At 31.2% G+C, this 21,563-nt stretch overlaps 1 protein-coding gene across 5 annotated transcripts in view; it reads right to left on the bottom strand.

Annotated features, from left to right (window-relative positions):
• The window catches only part of LOC140447610 (probable 3',5'-cyclic phosphodiesterase pde-5), a 296,700-nt gene that overhangs the window by 41,065 nt on the left and 234,072 nt on the right, over nucleotides 1–21,563 (bottom strand). For all 5 annotated transcript variants that reach the window (XM_072540362.1, XM_072540363.1, XM_072540360.1 and 2 more), the window contains 2 exons: nucleotides 15,314–15,620; nucleotides 2,007–2,205 (listed from right to left, as the gene is read on the bottom strand). In XM_072540362.1, the coding sequence (XP_072396463.1) occupies nucleotides 2,007–2,205; nucleotides 15,314–15,620 (506 nt within the window). The remainder of the gene's footprint in view (nucleotides 1–2,006; nucleotides 2,206–15,313; nucleotides 15,621–21,563) is intronic.

Here is a 21,563-nt window from a genome sequence, read left to right as displayed (position 1 = left end):
AAGAGCAGTGGCGCAAAAGATTTAATTTCGAATTATACCAACTCTTTAATGAACCAGATGTCGCAATATGAATAGCTGACTACATGATTGCTAAAAAGCTAACAACAGGAACAACTATATGAAGAAAAAGCAGATGCCTACCGCGAATTAGATGGTTAGATGGAGTTGAGACCGACTTAGGGATACTAGAGATCAGAAGATAGAAACCGAACAGAATGGCGACCAGTCTTAGAGCAGGCCAGGATCCACAGAGGATTGTCGAGCCAAAGATGATGATGATGGTTCCGTTCGAGTTCAATCTGCCTACTACCCTCACCCGTGACGAATCAGTATCTTGTTTCCAGAAATATGAGAACCGTCAAATGGCACAGAAGTCTAGATCTGCCTACTCCTCAGTGTCGAGTGACTTTCTTGGGCATTTATAATAGACCATTTGTTATATTTACCAGGTGTGTTATAACAAAAATTTTTACAGGGTGGTCAACATATAAGATTTTTCTATTAGCATTTTTTTTCAGGACTAAAGTCAAAAATCCTAACAAAATAAATGGGATAGAAGCTCTTTGAAACCCCACAAAATTCAACCTTCCATCGAGAAATTTCAACTAGGTATTCAATATGAGCAGAAGAGAAAAAATAGTTTTTTATAGATTAAGAATTCGCAGTACTATATTATCTCATTTCAGAAGAAGCACATATTTGTCCAAACTGCAATGAATTTAAGCTGGATTAAACGATAAAGATAATTTAAATGTCTTTCAGAATACGGTATAGAGTAAAGGGTATGTTGTTTAAAATAAGAATAATATTCAATGTCAGATGTAGGCCAAATTCAACTAAAATAATAAAACATTATGTTTGATAAAACGATAAAAATTTAAATAAAAGTTTTATTTAAAATTCCTTTATCAAAGGTATATAATTAAAAGACCCCTTCGGGCTAGGTCACCGAACGTTTTCGGACTAGATGTGTACTACCTCATCAATGGTAGTACATCATGGTAGTACACCTGGTAGTACATCATCAATGTACTACCAGGTGTACATGAGCCAAGCCCCTAAATATTTGAGTAAAAACCCTTAAAATGGAACAAAATTTATTATCTGTTACATTTTTGTTAAAAAGATGATATGATGTTAAAGTTTTCGATAGATATCTCGCATGGCAACGTAAGACTCCCAATAGGGGTTGCTGGCGACCCTGAGACAATGTCTCTGAATGGGTTGGCATCTAGAAATTGTTCAGAACGAACGTTTTCAGTCTTATTAGACCATCTTAGTGCACTTTGACGAACTTGCCACATAACCTTATCACCAATCAGTGGATGTGTGTAAATTATATATTAGATCTTAAAAGTATAAAATTACAGTTGGCTGGTAGGAGCTTCTCTGCACAGAATATAATTGGATGTTTCATAGTTATTAGGTATATTTACTTTGCCAGATCCTGGGTATCTAATTTCACCTATTCCAAGTATACTCATATCTAGCCAATTATGTTATTAACGGTGTTATGAATTTTTCCTGGTTTATACATGGTTTTTAAATGTCATGTACCTATTCTTTTGTTAGAAAATTTATACATAATTCTAGCTGATCGGAAGATTTTTATCACCATTACCTTATGTACCATATTTTTTCTTGGAAAAGTTACGACCTAGGTGGTTTCTCTTTGCATTTCTAGATTGTGTAGTAGAAAGAAAATATTAACTTCTGGTACCTCCGAAACCTAGTAGCCATTCGTGGTCGAAGAAATAAGAGTAAGTTAAGGGAGGCTAATAAGAAAGAATAGACATTTCCCTCAAAACAAGTTGAGAAAGAATAAACTGCAAAGGACCTTATTATCCACCTCATTCGTTTCATAAGCATATGAGTAATAATACACTTTGTGTTCTCACTCATACCTCAGGGTATTAATTACAGGCTGTAAGGCTCGCCAAACATATCAAAATTTCACAATGTAAAAACCCCTACTTCATGGCCCGTAGTTAAAAAGTATTATTTACCTCTTTGAAAACCGTGTCTGGAAATCTGGAATCAGATTTTCCTCTAGAAAATCTTACTGCTTCATGTGTTTTTGCCACATAGGTTGGAATAGATACATTGTTTTTAATAACTCTTAGTTTTGGAGAATGATTTGTGTTTTCTTCGGTGGCTAGATAAAGAAGTAGCTGTGTAGGATTTTCCTTATCAATAACGTATAATCTAAAACAAGTAAAACAAATAATTCTAATTAATCGAGATGATTAAATTTACTTTTAACATCTTTGATATTTTAAGAACGGTATTACGAATTAACTCACCAATTGTAAATAAAAAATATATGGGACAGTGTACTTTTCCTATCGATGTCTTATGTGTATCGATATCGATGAGAAAAGATTTACAGTTTATTCTTTTACGTTTTGGTCAATTTTCACAATAATTAAGTGAACAAAAGGAAACAGCAAACAACATCTTCAGCTGAAGACAATACCTAACATCAACAGTCGATTGCTACAAGTACCAAAATTAAAATATTATAAACGATAACATTATTAGAAATATTTAAAGATTACTTCTTCTTCTTCTTCTTTTTATGTAGGCACGACTTTGTCTCTTTTTCAATGTGCCTCCAGTAAGTTGACGTTCCATCGTTTTCGTGGTCTTCCACTGATCGTCTTCCTATCGAAGAACCGTCTCTTGCCGTCTTTACTACTTTATTTATTGTCATTCGGCTTATATGATCGGTCCATTCTACTCTTGTATTTCTAGCCCAGTTCTTGATAATCTCCACCTTGCATCTACGTTGTATATCTGTACTTCTAGCTCTGTCCCATAGTGTCTAGTGTGTTTAAAGATTACCTGTATTTTAAATGTTAAAATCTAATACCAAAGTTTAAAAGTTAATGAAGAACAGCTGAATCTTCTGCGAGTTTCGGGAGGCACAATTTTTGTAATTGACAACCTAAAAAAAGTTCAAGGAATACTGTAAGAAGTAACTTAAAAATTAGACTTGGAAAATAAGTATAAGATAACTAAAATGATGACTAATTTTGTACAGAACGACTTACTGAACTAGGAAACAAAATAGCTTAAGGATGTACAAGAATATGACAAATGTCGTAGATTTTCAATAAAAACATTCCTTGTTCCAAGTCTATAGAGAAAGCATTTAATTAAAGCGTACTGATAGTAATTAATAGAGCTGAAAGTATACCGTTTAATAAACCGTCAATGCAAATATTGCTAGTTGTATAACGTGAAGTAAGAAGATCAATGCTTGGCCTAATTTTGGGAGACATAATACAAGATAATAAATTACGGCGAAAAACTGGTGTAGAAGACGTAAGTGATAAACTTACAAACTGGATTCATACCGCGAAAGACAGAGGTCAAGATATTTGAAAGAGGCATATATCTGAGGCAAATTTAGATATGTGATGACTGAACGACTTAACGAAATAGTAAGATTGTGTAAAAAGAAATGGACTATCTCTTATAACTAAGTAGTCGACAGCAATTACGAAAAACTTTCAAAGAGATGTATTAATCTTTTTAGTTTCTAATATACTGATTAATTATGTCTAATATATATCGTCTTAGTCGATAGATATTATCGTAATAGTATTTCTAATGGACTGAGCTTATCGACCACTAGACCTTTAGGGACTGCTTTGCGTCAGTTTTATCTGTCGCACTGGAGGGACTGGCCCGTATTGCAACAGTCAGTCTATTTGTATTTTAAGTCTATGCTTATAACCTAGCTTTATATTGACAATGCCAAATCATTAATGACACTTTAGTAAAGAGACAGCACCTGTATGAGCGCAACTCTAATAAAAATTAACATGGGAAATAGGTAAGGTTCATTCTGCTCATTTTTGGCTCATTTCGTGGTGGGGGTAAAACGGCTCTTCGGATCGTGACGTGTGAGGTATCATCGGAAAGAAGAGGCGGTAATGAATATAGTAAGATAAAAATCAAACGCAAAGACTTTGCCGAAACGGCACTATATCGTATCTCCGTTGTTATTGGTCAGATCGTGACGTGTGAGGTATCATCAGAAAGGGGAAGTAACGAATACGCAGGCAGAGAAAAAACTATGGCGGCATTGTCAAAAGGACAAAAAGCTTGTTGCGTCTAAACGGCTCAACGTACAACAACGTGCAAGATATCAATGGAAAGGGGAGATGGCAACGAACATGTTAAAATAAAAATCAAACGTAAAGACTTTGCCAAAAGGGCGCTATAGTATATATCCGTTGTTATTGGTCAGATTATTACGTGTAACACGTTAAATGAAAGAGGAGGGGATATCCAATACGTTACCACAAAAAAAAACAAAAACAAAGACAGTGTCAAAACGGCACTATACCGTATCTCCATTTCTATTGGTCCGGTCTTTGCGAATGGAAGCTCGTTGAAAAGAGGAGAAGATATCAAATATGTTATTGCAAATACAAAGACAAAGACATTGTCAATCTTCGTTGCTATTGATCTTATTTTAGCATATTAGACGTTGAAGGAAAGGAGAGTTGTCACTGAGGCTAACAGAGAAACAAACGAACATGACAACATTGCCAAAACGGCGCTATATCATATATTGGATCTATTTTGAAGGGAATTGGATTTCGTCTATTACAGTTCATCATCTCGTCATACAAATCGCCACCTGTCGGTTACATCCTTCAACTATGCCCGAACCATCTAGCACCTGTCATCGTAATAAGACACTCCTTCACGATATAGTGCCGTTTCGGCAAAGTCTTTGCATTTGTTTTTTGCCTTAACGTATTTGTTACTCCCTCCCCTTTCCGATGATACACGTCACACGTCACGATCCGACGAGTCGTTTTACCCCAACCACGAAATGAGCCGAATGTTATATATATAAATATATATATATATATATATATATATATATATATATATATATATATATATATTGTGACAATTGGGGTTTATAGAAAATAATTTATAAGTTATATACTACATAATATTAGATATAAAAAAGTATTTGATTATTTTAAGAATTTATATACTAGAGAATTTAATAAAAATATATTTATGTGAGGGCATTTTTAATAAATTAGCATATAATAATTGTAAAAAGTTGTATTTTAATATTGTAAATATATATAAGTGAGCCATGTGCATAGGCAACCAAAAATACTCCCGGAGTAATTTGACAGATAGAAATTAATCATAAGGGAATATAAAGTGGGGTTATATAATATATTGTTTGAAATGTGTATTTTATTAAATTAGAGTGTTAGTTACTAATTTAATTATATATTCTGATCTGAAAAGCCTAAATGTAAACAAAATTATTAATAGAAAATAATGGAATTCTCTGGATCAGCGGAGATGACCATTGTTTACAGTCGAACATTCTCGATATAATGATTATGGCGGTGGATGGAACAGATATTTTTTCGAGAACATCCATATCGATTAAATAGAACAAAATTGGAACATGATCTCTTACCAGATGGTTCTAGAAATCCAAAAAGATATAAATACCCGTGATTTGGATTCAAGATGGCAGTTTTTAAGTTTTTAGTCTGAAGTCAGGCAGTTTTTTGGAAGTTTTTAGTCAGAACTCAGGCCAGTTTATTATGAAAGTTATTAGACACATTTAGTGAAGTAAATTGTTCAGAATTTTCAAGAAGTCAGTCAGAAAAGTTTAGTAAGAAATATGAAAGATTATTTGGAGTCAGAGAATCAGGTACAAATAGTCAAATTGTTTAATATAGTGAGTTAAATGAAGATTAAAAATTATGCATATAATTAATGCACATTTATAATTATACACAAATAATTATTGAAGATTATAAAAGTATATTGGAAGAAATTAAATTATATTGTGGTTGGAGATTAGTATAAATCAACTTATAATAATTGGATATTGGTATATTGAAAAGAAGAATAAATATAAATGCTGTTTGCTGGTTTGGTTGGTGGTGTATAAATGCTGGTGAAGAAAACTATATCTTAAATTGGTAGAAGCTGATAATTGGAAAAAGTAATTTCACAAAAAACAAGAATAACTAAATTAACGAAGACATTCAGTGGTGATTAGAATCTATATACTTAGTGGAAAACAGTTCATTTAGGCATTCAGTGAAAGAAAGGTACAAAATTTTGTTAATATAATTTAGTTAGTGTCATAACAATTTCAATTTTTAAGGAATTTTTTTTTGTTTAAATTTTAGATTGTCTATAGAATTTAATTAGTTTTATAAGAATATCAGTTTAAAGATAGTTTATTTTAAATTTACATTGACTAGGTTAGATATATATGTGTGTTTCATAATAGTTATAATAAAGATAATTTAAAAAAGTACTTACAAGCTAATTCTTTGAGAACCGCGATAAAAACCCTATATATTATATTATTAAAAATACTCATTGCTCATCATTCAAACAAAAAAACACATCATAACAATTTGGCGCCCAACGCGGTGGCTCTCTATTTAAAAGAATTAGTTTGGGAAGATAAGTGCTCTCATATAATTAAATTAATTATCAGTAGAAAGAAAAAGTATAGATTTTAATTTTAATTATATTTGAACAAGTAAAGTCTCAAAATGTCTCAAGGAAAGAAAGGTACAAGAAGCAAAAAGAATGAAGAAGAGGTAGAAGTAGAAACACAACCTGTACAAGAGGAGAGTTTAGTTCAAGTTCCACAAGATACTGCAGAAATGAATCCAGAAAGAGAGGAAAATGTCAATATGGCAGCTTTGATGTCATTAATGATGCAGATGAACAAGACAATGGAAGAGAATATGAAAAAAATGGAAGAGAATTCAAAAGAAGTCAAAAAAGACATAAAAAAATAGAGCAGAAAATGGAACAGAATACGAAAAAAATGGAAGAGAATTCAAAAGAAGTCAAAGAGGACATGAAAAAAATGGAACAGAAATTGGAAGAGAATTATAGAAAATTAGAAAAGAAAATAGAAGATAATAATAATAAAATTGTAAAACAAATGGAAAAACAAATGGATAAAAAACTTGAAGCTGCAGAGAAAAAAGTTGCAAATGAAATAAAAAGTATACGGAATGACTACAAGAAAAGGATAGACAATGAGAGGACAGAAGTAAAGAGGATTATTCAAGATAATAAAATAGATATAGAACAGAAAATAGAGTTACAGAAATGTAACTTAGAAGTTAAAATTAACGAAGACAGGAGAAACACAGAAGAAAAATTAGACGATATACAACAAAATATCCAAATAAATAGTAATCAAATAATAAATGTGGAACAGAGAATAGATGATATTTCACAAATGAGAGACATAGGGAGACCTTACTTAAATTTAACAAATGAGACTGGGATAAAATTCTCTGGTAATATAAAAAATTTGCATCCTAGAGTATACATAAATAGTTTAAAACATAAATTAAGATTTGTGAATAATATTAATGATATTAAAGATTATATTAGAGTGACATTAAATGACAATGCAGCAACTTGGTTTGCTAGTATTGAAAATGATTTAGATAACTTTCAAACATTTGAAAATAAATTTTTAAATTATTATTGGGGTGAATTAGAGCAAGCAAAGTTTAGAGAAATTCTATATTTTGGAAAGTATAATCAAAATTTAAAATCAAATATGGTAGATTATGCATTGAAATTGATAACAGTTGCAAAATATTTAGAACCACCACTTAGAGAGGATGAAACAGTCTTAAATGTATCTAGACATTTTGATGCTGATGTTGTGCAAACCGTAACTGTACAAAATATTCAAACAATAGATAGTTTTATTAATTTTATTTAAAGAATACAAAGAGGCAATATGACAAGTAATAATAACAACAGAAAAAACAATAATAACTTTCAATATAATAAAAATGATAATCAACAATTTAAACAATCATATAATAGATATGGTAATAATTTACAAAATTTTAATAATAATAACAGTAATTATAATAGACAACATTTTAATAACAGTACTAATAATAATAGACAAGATTTTAACAATAGAAGAAATACAGAACGACCTAACTATAACAGACAGGTAAATTGTGTTCGAAGGAATAGAAGCTGCGAAGGCAGGGAACGAAGTAGTACAAGGCAGGAGAATGTGAGTAGAAGTCATAGTAGGGAAAGACATAGGACATCAGATCCAAGTGGTCAGATACAATCTGACAATTCTAATAATCAAAATTTTGTGCAGTAAACTTTCTGAATTACAAGTTAGGCCATTGCTATTATGAAAAACCTTCTGAATTTATTTCTTTAGATGAAGAGAAAATTATTGAATCTATTAGTTTAATTTATATAAATGCTTTGGCCAAAAATAAAATGATTAAGATTATGATAGATACTGGTTCAGAAAGTACTTTAGTCTCGGAGAATTTTATTTTTAATACATTAAAACTATCAGATATAATAAAGATTCCAAAAATTAAAATTATTGGTGCAAATAATAAGAAGTTAGGTGAAATTGATAAACTAGCCAATTTTAAAATTAATATTCTTAATAAAGAAATTAATATGCAAGGATTTATTGTCAAGGATTTATGTGTTGATATATTAATGGGAAATGATGAATTGGAAAAGAAGAAGATAGATTTAAAAAAAAAATGGTAACTTTGGAAGGGCAAACAATTAAATTTATGCAGAAAGATGAGGTGGAAGAAGGAATAAGAGTTGATAGGATATTATTAAAAGAAAATAGTGATGTTTATGAAGAAGAAATGTATTTTGATGATAGGGAAATGTCCCAAAAGAATGTAAAGAATAATTATTGTAGTGAATATTTAAGGAATGGAAATTTTAAGCAGATGGATGCCTACGAGGCGGAGTGCGTAAAATTGGAAGCAATGAATAATGAGTACATAATGAAGAATAATGTTATTTGTAAAGAAGAAGATATGATGAAAGTTTTAAATTGCCCTGAAGAATATAAATCAATAGTCATTTCCATATTGCAGCAACACAAGGGACTTGTCAATAAAGAAAATAGAATTGCACAGAATTATATCCATAGTATAAGAGTTAAGGAGGAAAAAGATTTTAAAACAAAATCATACCCAATACCATATAAATACAGAGAAGAAGTAAACAAAACAATTAATAATATGTTAGAAGATGGGATCATTGAGAAGGCAGACACACGTTTTATTAACCCCATAGTAGTAGTACGAAAAAGATCAGGTGAAATCAGGTTATGTTTGGATGCAAGGAATATTAACAAGATTACTGAAAAGCAATTTGAAGCACCAATGAGTATAGATGGAATATTAGGGAGAATTACAGGAATGTCATTTTTCACTAAAATCGATTTACAGCATAGTTTTTGGTTAATACCTCTAGAAAGAAAAAGTAGACAGTATACAGGATTTCAGATAGATGGAGTAGTATATCAATTCAAAGTAGTACCATTTGGACTTCAATCATCTTGCAGTGCTCTATGTAGATGTCTTCATGATATTTTGGATCAATATGAACATTTTGTAATTCACTACATTGATGATATATTAATTTTTTCTAAAACGGCTAAAGATCATGAGAAACACCTAAAAATTATAATAAATAGATTAGACAAAGTTGGACTAAAAATAAATCAAGAAAAATGTACATTTTTTCAAAAAGAAGTCATATATCTAGGTTATAAACTTAACACTAAGGGAATCGAAATGGATCCAGAACGGACACAAGTCATTCAGGAATATAAAACACCACACAATTTAAGAACTTTAAGAGGATTTATTGGAATAATTAATTATTATAAAAGGATGATACCAGATCTAAGTATAAAAGAAATTCCATTACTTGAACTACTGAGAAAAGATGTAAAATGGAGATGGGATCAGAGAAGAGAACTAGCATTCCAAGAAATTAAAAACATTTTTCTGTCAAATTTGAAAATATACTATCCTGACTACACACAGCCATTCATATTAAGAACAGATGCATCAATAGAGAGATTATCAGGGGTATTATTACAAATACATGATGGGGTCGAATACCCAATACAATTCATTTCAAGAATTACAAAGCCACATGAAAAGGGTTACTCAGTTTCAGAATTAGAACTAGCAAGTATAATACACTGTGTCACAAAATTAAGATTTTATTTGTTGGGTAATGAATTTACAATAGAAACAGATCACCAAGCTTTAACGTCTATATTAAATAACAAATATGGAAACAGTAGAATACATCGGTGGAGTCTAATACTTAGTGAATACTGCTTTGAAATCAAATACATTTCTGGAAAATCTAATATAGTGGCAGATGCTTTATCAAGGTTAGAAGATACATCACAAAAAGGGCAGCGAACAATAAAAATTGGATTAAATCAATTAGTAGAAAGTACTGGATTATATTCTAAAGAAGAAATTATAAGAGATCAGATCAATTTGAGTGAAAAACAAAAAGTCCTTAGGAAAGATGGAGTTTATTATAAAATAATAAATGGCATAGAAGTATATGTAATAACTAGAACTTTAGCAAAGAAAATATTGAAAAATTTACATAACAATTATATGCATATTGGTTCAAGAAAGCTATGGATGCTATTTAGGGACAATTATTTTGCAAAGAATGACATAAGTATAGCAAAAGAAATTACTACCCAATGCCCAATATGTCAACTAAACAAAGAAAATAATTTCAAAAACCAGAACACATATAAATCTAATGTTGTATATGAAAAACTAAATACAGTTTCCATGGATTTTATTTCAAATTTAGTTCTCAGTCCAACAGGAAAAAAGCATATACTAGTGATAGTTGATTTATATACAAAATTTATTAAACTATATCCCTGCTCCAGAACAAATGTTAAAACATTAAAATTATATATTAATCAATTTTTCGAAGAAATAGGACCATTTAGAAATTGCATAATAGATAATGCTACATATTTTAACAACCAAAAATTTCGGACAATTTGTGAGAAAAAGGGAATCAACATTCATTTTACAAGTATCAGACATCCTCAGGCAAATCCTGCAGAAAGATATATTAAAGAAGTTATAAAATATTTAAGGATACTGTGCCAAAATCAACACGAAACTTGGCAGCAACATATACCACAAGTAGAATATTTTTTGAATAATACACATAATTTGAATACAGAGGAAGTACCAGAATATTTAATGTTTGGCCATATAGGAAACAGAAAGTGGATTAGTGAATATAATCAGGATATGTTAGAACAAGTAATGCAGAAAGTGAATAACCGAATTAGGAGGAAAGCTGAAAAATATATCAGAAGACAAAATCGAAATATAAAAAAACCAATCACATTTCAAAAAGGAGACCAAGTGTTAATTCGTTCACTTAGAAAAAGTAATGTTAAAGAAAACCGTTGTAAGAAATTACAACCAATGTTTGAAGGTCCATATACAATTGAAAATCAGAATGGACTAAATAGTTATGTGTTAATAGATGCAGAGAACAGACTAAGAGGCATATTTCATATCAACGACATTTTTCAATATCATGAAGAGATTGAATAATATTTTCTATACCTTTAACACAAATATAATAACACTAATAACTTACTGATATATCCATTTTATTCAATAGACTTGATTTGTTAAATGGTAGATGGTAGATTTCATTATTTTGAATCAATTTGACATCATACTTGTTGAATTTTGTATATATGGAAATTAATTTGTACCCTAAAAATCATAATTTGGGGTTAGAAACAAAATTGATACTATAATTGCTATAAAAATGTCTTTCTAATATAATAAAGTAAAAAAAAAAAAACTTACCAATTTATATTGATGAAAGTTATTTTGAATGGAAATAATTCCTAGATTTTGTCTATAAACAAACAGAACACCATATCGATTATATTTTAATTAAGGTTATATTTTATTCTCTGATATCGCATCCATTGTTCCATTTGACATGACAGTTTGACCATAGAATAGCCGAACTGTGATCCGTTGTTCTCTGCTTTGACAGAGACAGCGAACAGGGATGTATTTAACACATTATAAATAAAAAAAAAAAAATTGATTTATTAAATTTAATAAGGTATGAGAAAATTAATATTTAAAAAAATAATAAGTAAATTATTTATTTTAAATATTATTTTGGGGTATTGTGACAATTGGGGTTTATAGAAAATAATTTATAAGTTATATACTACATAATATTAGATATAAAAAAGTATTTGATTATTTTAAGAATTTATATACTAGAGAATTTAATAAAAATATATTTATGTGATGGCATTTTTAATAAATTAGCATATAATAATTGTAAAAAGTTGTATTTTAATATTGTAAATATATATAAGTGAGCCATGTGCATAGGCAACCAAAAATACTCCCGGAGTAATTTGACAGATAGAAATTAATCATAAGGGAATATAAAGTGGGGTTATATAATATATTGTTTGAAATGTGTATTTTATTAAATTAGAGTGTTAGTTACTAATTTAATTATATATTCTGATCTGAAAAGCCTAAATGTAAACAAAATTATTAATAGAAAAGAATGGAATTCTCTGGATCAGCGGAGATGACCATTGTTTACAGTCGAACATTCTCGATATAATGATTATGGCGGTGGATGGAACAGATATTTTTTCGAGAACATCCATATCGATTAAATAGAACAAAATTGGAACATGATCTCTTACCAGATGGTTCTAGAAATCCAAAAAGATATAAATACCCGTGATTTGGATTCAAGATGGCAGTTTTTAAGTTTTTAGTCTGAAGTCAGGCAGTTTTTTGGAAGTTTTTAGTCAGAACTCAGGCCAGTTTATTATGAAAGTTATTAGACACATTTAGTGAAGTAAATTGTTCAGAATTTTCAAGAAGTCAGTCAGAAAAGTTTAGTAAGAAATATGAAAGATTATTTGGAGTCAGAGAATCAGGTACAAATAGTCAAATTGTTTAATATAGTGAGTTAAATGAAGATTAAAATTTATGCATATAATTAATGCACATTTATAATTATACACAAATAATTATTGAAGATTATAAAAGTATATTGGAAGAAATTAAATTATATTGTGGTTGGAGATTAGTATAAATCAACTTATAATAATTGGATATTGGTATATTGAAAAGAAGAATAAATATAAATGCTGTTTGCTGGTTTGGTTGGTGGTGTATAAATGCTGGTGAAGAAAACTATATCTTAAATTGGTAGAAGCTGATAATTGGAAAAAGTAATTTCACAAAAAACAAGAATAACTAAATTAACGAAGACATTCAGTGGTGATTAGAATCTATATACTTAGTGGAAAACAGTTCATTTAGGCATTCAGTGAAAGAAAGGTACAAAATTTTGTTAATATAATTTAGTTAGTGTCATAACAATTTCAATTTTGAAGATAGTTTGTTTAAATTTTAGATTGTCTATAGAATTTAATTAGTTTTATAAGAATATCAGTTTAAAGATAGTTTATTTTAAATTTACATTGACTAGGTTAGATATATATGTGTGTTTCATAATAGTTATAATAAAGATAATTTAAAAAAGTACTTACAAGCTAATTCTTTGAGAACCGCGATAAAAACCCTATATATTATATTATTAAAAATACTCATTGCTCATCATTCAAACAAAAAAACACATCATAACAATATATATATATATATATATATATATATATATATATATATATATATATATATATATATATATATATATATTCAGGGATTCTACAGTATTCACTACCTTCCCTCGCTCAACCGTTTCCATCTCTCTCTGTTGTCCCATTCTCCATCGTTTAGGCATCTCTTACTCATGGCGTCGTCTACTTCGTTCCTCCAGGATTTTCGGGGTCGTCCTCTTTTCCTCCTTTCTATGGGGCTCTTTATCCATCTGCTGTCGCTAGTTCTTCTTACATGTCCATACCACTTTAGTCTTTTTTGTTTTATATAAGTTAGTATGTCTGTTTCTATTGATATTCTTTGCTTTATTTCGTCATTACTTCTCCTATCCATTCTTGTTACTCTGCAGCATCTTCGCAGGTATTCCATATCTGTGGTTACTATCTTATTGCTGTTTTTCTTGTTTACGATCCAATTTTCAGCCCCATATGTCATTATACTTCGCACTAATGTTTTATAAATCTGTGTTTTTGTCTTCATATTTAGGTGTCTATCCCACCATACTGAGTTAAGTTGTCGGATTGCTGTTCTTGTTTGTCCTAATATTTGTGTAATTTCTTCCTCTGTTTTTACCTTTTTTTGTGATTATAAACCCCAATTATTTGAATTTATCATTTCCTTTGATTATTACGTTATCATCAATTTGTAGATCTTCTGTGTCTTCTTCACTTGTAGATAGGTACTCTGTTTTCGCGAGGTTAATATCTAGGCCAGTCTTGGAATATTCTTCTTGTAGTTTCTTTATCATGTAGCTGAGGTCGTCTTGGTCTTGTGTAATCACTACTTGATAGTCTGCAAAGTTAAACGTATATAGGTATTCGTTCCGTACCGGTACTCCCATGCCTTCGCATTCTCTTTTCCATGTAGTCAAGGCTGTCTCTAAGTATATTTTGAATAGGGTTGAAGATGTGGAACAAACCTGTAGGAGCTCTTTTGTTGTGGTGAAGTCTGCTATAATTCTTGTTCCCATTTTAATGGAGACTTTATTTTCTTTATACAGATCTTTCGTAGCTTCTATAAGTTCCGTCTGTATTTCTAATTTGTACATTGCCTCTTATAGTTCTGACCTTGGTACTGAGTTATACGCCTTTCTCAAGTCCACAAATGCCAAGTGTATATCTCTATTTTTGGCTTTTTTCTTTTTCAACAGTTGTTCTAGTGTATATATGTGGTCTATGCATGATCTTCCTGCCGTGAAGCCTGCCTGATCCTCCTCGATTTTGTCTTTTATCGCTTGCTCTATCTTTTCTCGCAGTATCTTCCCATATAATCTTCCTATTGATGATATTACGCTTATACCTCTGTAGTTTTCGTATCGTTTTCTATCTCCTTTCTTATATATATAGATGTCATATATGCCTCCGTCCATTCCTTTGGCAGCTGTTCTCCATTTATATCTTTCTGAAATATCCATTGTATCATCCGGTGTAATTTTTTTGATCCGTATTTTATAAGCATGAATGAGCAGAATGAACCTTTAGCGATTTCCCATGTTAACTTCCATAAGAGTTGTGCCAGAACCGGTGCTCCCTCTTTACTCACTTTATTTTGTGAAAATGTTTGATGACTACTAAACACACTACCAATTTAGATACTTAAATAATTGCACATCCAATTGCACTATAGTAGCTGTAATCCTAAGTTTTACTGAACATATCTTTATAGTTCTTAATAATTTTTAGTATTTATAAAAAAATAAAATGAAAATTAATTACCTAAATCCATCTGCCTTGACTGCGGAAGATATACAATTGGCTAATTCCCATAATACGTGATCTTGAGTAGGTTTAGCTTGAAGACTTTGAGTTAAGTTTTTTAACATTTGACGCTTATCAGCATGTACACAAAATTTCCATTTAGATAAACTTGTCTTTCGAGTTTGTAGTGTTGTGTCAGGCGTTTTGTCCGATATTTTAGACTTTCGAATAATCCACCGTTCAATTTGTTCTATTTCAATTTTATTCATAACATAATCTTCCAGAAATTGGGAGTTTTCGGTAAGGAATACCGACACCTGCTCTTCTAAAATCAAAAAATTAACAGAGATTATAATAGTATCATAGCATCATATAAAGCATATTAAAGGTTGTGTTAAAAAAATAGACAATAAAACGACAAAATAAATATTACTGGATTTTGTTGAAGAAGAAGAAGAAGAAATATGTTTTATTGTTACTAAAAATTGTACAATTTTATGGACAAAGATTACAAAAAGTCAGAAAAATAACAATAATAATTTAAAATTTACTGAAATTGCATAAATTGTCAATATCACAAAATAAAAGATAATAAAATATACAATCCATTGCAAAATTTGAATAAACTTCAAATTGTTAATAAAACCTTACGAACTAATAAGTTTAAGTTGCTGCATGTTGTAACTATTTCTTTATTTTCCATGTTTGTGGTTATGACAATTTTTTTCTAATGATAGATTGGTAGTTCTGGACACTAAAAATAAATATACAGGTAAAATATTATGTGCTTATTTTATAAAAATAGGTTTATTCAATGGACTAAACGCGTTTTGATCGACCGGTATGGGCTAATCCTCTTTTGATTGATCATGTAGATACGTATAGGTCAAAAAATGAACTTACAAAACAATAAATTTGATATAGACAGCAATACCTTTTTGACTTATGGGTATAAAATCAAAAGTTAAATGTACAAAATTCAAAACTCAAACGTGCATCCCAATATCTTCCTCTAGACAGTCACAGTTTTCTTCATCATGGTCAGCTTCTTCTGTTCCAGGGACGTTGTTAGAAACGATACGAAGATACCAATATAGTGTTTGTTTATCCTTCCATTCTTCCCCAAAAATCTGCGTCAAAAGCTTGTCAACATCTTTCTTTTTGGCTGGAGGTATGCTGTGAATGAGTGGCAACTCATCTATCTCTAATAAGGCGCATTTTTTATTAGACCAACTTTTCTTTTGAAGAGATTTCCATGCCTCCGTCTCACATTCAAACACAAAGTTCATTAGGCTTCAAACAGTTTCCAATCTTCTCCAGTAGTTTTACTGTTCCAACTGATTTGTATACATCGATGTAGGTTTCTTTGTGGATGATACGGATGATAGTTGGCTGTTTACGCAACAATTTTTCAACTCTTCCAAACAATCGGTCGGCCGGAAGAAAGCTGTGTCCTCTCACCGGAAATGTAATTGTGATGGCTGTTACTTTGAACTTGGTTTTGATCAAAAATAACAAAGTTTATGCAAAACGAAATTGTTTTTATTGTGAGCACCATACCCATTACAAAAAAGTCTGATTGATGTAACATTTTCAGGTAGATCAAGGCTTTGAAGGTGTTGCAAAAGAGCTGAAGAGACCTCAGTAGAAGCCTTTCCAGCTACATCTTCTGTCCACATATAAAATGTCGGGTTCTTTCCGTCAATTCCAACAACACAGAAACAGTGTAATCCAATTTTCCTAGGATAATATGCCTCTTGAATCGGTGATTTTGGTAACGGTTGAATCTGCTGTAAGTCGAAGCACATAGTGAGTGAACCAGACTTTTCTTTTTTCATAGTGTAAATTTTTTGCCGAATGTAATATAGATTTCTTTACCAACTCACTAGACGGGATTGGTAAATACACATCAAAGGTTGAATTTCTGATGGAGTAGTCATGATTAGGTCTTGCTAGAACAACATGTAGGTGTTAACGAATAAAGCAAATAGTTTCTGAAATATATAAAGAGTGAAGAGTTAAAATCCCGTGATTTTTTAAATAGCTTCTGCAATATGTTATTCTACTGAGGCCAAAAAGATACCGTATTGCTCTTTTTTGTAATTTAAAAATAATATCAGGTTGGCCAGCTGTACTAGAACCCAAAAAAGAAAGGCCATATAGAAGATAAGACTCGAACAAAGAAAAATATGTTATTTTGGAAGATGCTAAATTAATTTGCTTCGAAAAAGATCTTATTGCATAGCAGGCTGAGGCTAGTTTCTTACTTAACAAATGAAGGGACCATTTACGGTTGCTGTCCATAAAAATACCAAGAACTTTTACAGAATCAACGATACTGATCTGTCTGTTATTAAAAGGCAAGGGTTCAAGAGCTTCTTTATAGGATACTACTGTCTTTTAACAGTTAAAAGAGAGTAAATTAGAGTCGGACCAGGTTTTGATTTTAAGTAGATCAGACGTTATAGTTGCATACATAGTTGCAATATTGGAGTTCCTCCAGGTGATACTGCTATCATCAGCAAAAAGATAAATTTTTCCATGGATTTTTAAGTTAGCGATGTCATTTATAAAGATAAGGAAAAATAGAGGACCCAACCTTGTGATACTTCACATACAATGCTTTTGTGTCTAGAGTTAGTATCATTTGCTCTAACTAGTTGTTCCCTATTTTTCAAGTAAGATTGGAAATAATTCAAAGAAACACCTCGAATTCCGTAGAAATTTAGATTTTCTATCAAAATAATGAAATGAAATGAAATGAGATGGGCTGATGACATTAAGAAGATCGGAGGATACAACTGAAAGCAAGTGGCGCAATATAGAAGACACTGGATTGATTTGCGGAGGCCTATGTCCAAAGTTGGATTATTTGAGGCTGAAGAAGAAGAAGAAATCAAAATAATGTGATTTACACAATCAAAAGCTTTGACATAGTCAGTAGCACAAACAGTGGCAGTGTAAAGATTATTGTTTAGTGCTTGATAGACCTCATGAAGTAGAGAAAACATAGCATCACTGGTACATTTATTAGATAAAAAGCCGAACTGACTTTGTGATAAAATGTTGTTTTTAACGAGAAAGGACATGAGTCGGACTTTTATAAGTCTATAAAGATGTATAAGAGGAATAATAATGGCTGTCTTTAGACACTCTGAAAATATACCTTTTTCAAAGAAATCATTAATAACTGAGACAATGACTTTAAATACATTTTTTGGGAGATTTAAAAAAAATTTTATGGATAGTCCATCAGTACTTCAGGAAGATTTGCTTTTGATACTACTGATTCTTTGGATCAGTTCATATTTATCAATATTTTTTTTGCGTTTTTATAGAGGGGGTCTGGGATCTTCAAAAGACATCTCAGTCCAGGACGCCGCCTGACTGACCTTAGGGCAGAATTCGTTCTTCATACTCCCGGCGATAGTTCCCTAGGTACTTTAAAATGACCTTTCGTCACCGAGTCTACGCCGAACGTCTACCTGCTAAACCAGACCCTTCTCTGTCATCCAGCGATCTGGAAACAGAATGGTCGCTGTAAGGACGGCATCACTTCCAATTTTATTCCAAACTTTATTCATCCACAGACTATTAGCAAGGAGGCTTTTGTCTCGTTCCAGGTAGCGCGTGGAAGACCCTCATCGCTTCTACTATGGCATTACTCACAGACGGCAATTTCATCCTTCCCCACTGTTTGACTCACACAGTCTAACTCATACAATCTGACTCACTTTTCTACCTTCAACTACCAGTATCTTTCTCTCCTACCTTTGCCGTTGGTCCAGCTGTCTTTCTTCCTCTTTTTTTTATTACTGCACGGATATAGTTGTGTACACTAGTCCAACCTCCTTTATTTTCAACCATTCTCTTAATAATTTCTCTCACTGTAACACAATTCACACCTGTCTTCTTTCCATTCTGTTCCTTTCTACTATCCATCTGTTGCACTTTAACATCGTATGTGTCACAGTCTCCGAGTGTCCACAGTATAGGCATATATCTGTGTCAGCCTTTCCAAAGCTAGAGAGGTAGGCCCTAAAACACTGTGTTGTTCCATTCTTTTTGCAATCTTTCAATTGACCCTTTCCCTTTGCTGTCGTCACTTGACCATAGTGAGGTTTGGGCTTCTTCTCTCATAGAGCTTTTTTTCCACCGCCAAAACATGTAACGGAACACATCCAGTGATGATCCACAAGGCTGCCGCAGACACAGTCCTGTAGGTGCATGCCACTCGCAACAAACTTGTTCTGTTCACTCGTTCTGTCTACCACCCCGCTCCAGACTGGTACCGCGTAGAGGACGATCGACTGTACAACACAGTGTAAGACCCTCCTCCTTTCGGATATGGGTCCCCTAATTTTGGGCATCATCAGATTTATCAACTGGTCTTATAAAGAATAAATTCAAGATATTTTTTGAATTGTGGAGATATGAAATAGGATTTAGATTTTCGTGGGTTTGGAAGAGAAAATGTTTGAGCTGTGTTAGTTTTACTTTGAAGATCTTTTATTATGGACCAAGTTTGCAACATTTTTAGAGCTATCCAGACGCTTTTGATAGTACATTTTTTTAATAGTTTCATGCATAAGTTTTAGATGGATTCCTCTGTACTTGGAGATATATTCAGTGACAAAGACGTTGGTAGTAAATTTCAATTTCTGGATATACAGTAGTGAACGCATATTCTTCTTGGCTGATATGCGGATACATCTGGTGGTCCAAGATTTGTGATGTTTTAACTTAATTGTAATTAAAGGAAATGCCTTATTGAAAATACAGAGAAACCTATCTAAAAAATCAATGAAATTATAGTCCACGTAGACAGAGGGAAAGTGTCACTCAGAAGTCAAGCGCAAATTTTGGAATTTACGAAAGTTATGAGCGGAAAAAATTCTACCTAAATGTTGGATTCGAGGATGGTTTGTCAAGAGTGTTAAACTTTGTATATACTGCTTCATGATCAGATAGTCCTACATTAATAATTGTAGAGCGTACATCAAGGGGTGAGAAATCTGACACAATATAATTAATTATGATAGATGTTGTTTTAGTATTTCTTGTAGGAGAATTAACGTGCATTGTGAAACCATACGATTCGAATATATTGGCCAAGGATAATTGAGTAGCACAAGCAACAGCGTAAATAATATTCAAATCACCGCATAGGATTTTTCTGCTTTTATTGGGCAGGTCGTCTAACAAATTTAACAGGTTCTGAAAAAATAGTTCCGTGGAAGAATCAGATGTTGTTTAAATGCAAAGAATGTATAGATTAAGATTCCTGTTATAAACCAATGAAAACTCAAAAAATGCTTCATTCGAGAAAGTCATATTTTGTTAAAGGAGGGAAATCATTATTTGTAGAAAGTAAAATTATAATATAAAAATTTATATATATATATATATATATATATATATATATATAGTAAACTCTTAAATATTGGGGAAATCTGCAAGAAATACTCTAATGTGTATCAATTGTTTCGCCGAACGTTTTCGCCAAAGAGAATTAATTTGGCTTCTTCAGGGCTGAAAGAGAATAAATTATAATTAGCTACCATATATTATCTATTAAAACATTATTGATCTTACCGTAACTTAGAATTGTAGAGTTAGAATATTAAAAAACTTTGCTAGTAACATAGTGGTGTTTTTTTGTTACTATGTGCAAAAAAAGTTTTTTTATAAGAATTGAAATGTATGGTAGCTTCGAACTTGACACGTAAAGGCTTACCCAAGGTTAATCGAAAAACCCAATGCAACTACATTTTAAAGGAGGTAATTCTTTGAAATGTCGGCAATAACTAAATTTTTGATTTTTAGATAGTTAAAAGTGAGGTTCTGTTTAAGCCAGAACGCAAGCGCTGACAACTTCATTATCGTTGGTATGAATCTTTATGTCGTTAAGGTTCATTGGTAAAAAACGAATGAATTTAAATCCCAGTAAAGGGAAATATTATTTTGATTTTCTTTATTTAATTATATTATATTGTTCATGTATTATTGAATCTTATTGAGACGTATCTAAGAAAAGCAAGGGAATGTTATATATTTTTTGTTAATGAAAATTAATTATAAAGGTATGTTAGTTGTTAATGGATATATCAGTCAAGTTAGTAATCTGTGATATAGTATTGTTCTTGGTATCTGATTTAAGTAACAGGTGGTATATATCGCTTAGATTCTTGATGTCACTCTTAACATTAATGGAGAAATCGTTAAGAAAAATATAAGACATTTCAATGAACTCTCTTTTAGATTTATT

The sequence above is a fragment of the Diabrotica undecimpunctata genome, chromosome 8 (genome assembly GCF_040954645.1).
Source record: "Diabrotica undecimpunctata isolate CICGRU chromosome 8, icDiaUnde3, whole genome shotgun sequence".
Taxonomy (NCBI): Eukaryota; Metazoa; Arthropoda; class Insecta; order Coleoptera; family Chrysomelidae; genus Diabrotica; species Diabrotica undecimpunctata.
Note: the sequence above shows the minus strand (reverse complement) of the source record. Positions and strands in the feature narration are given on the sequence as shown.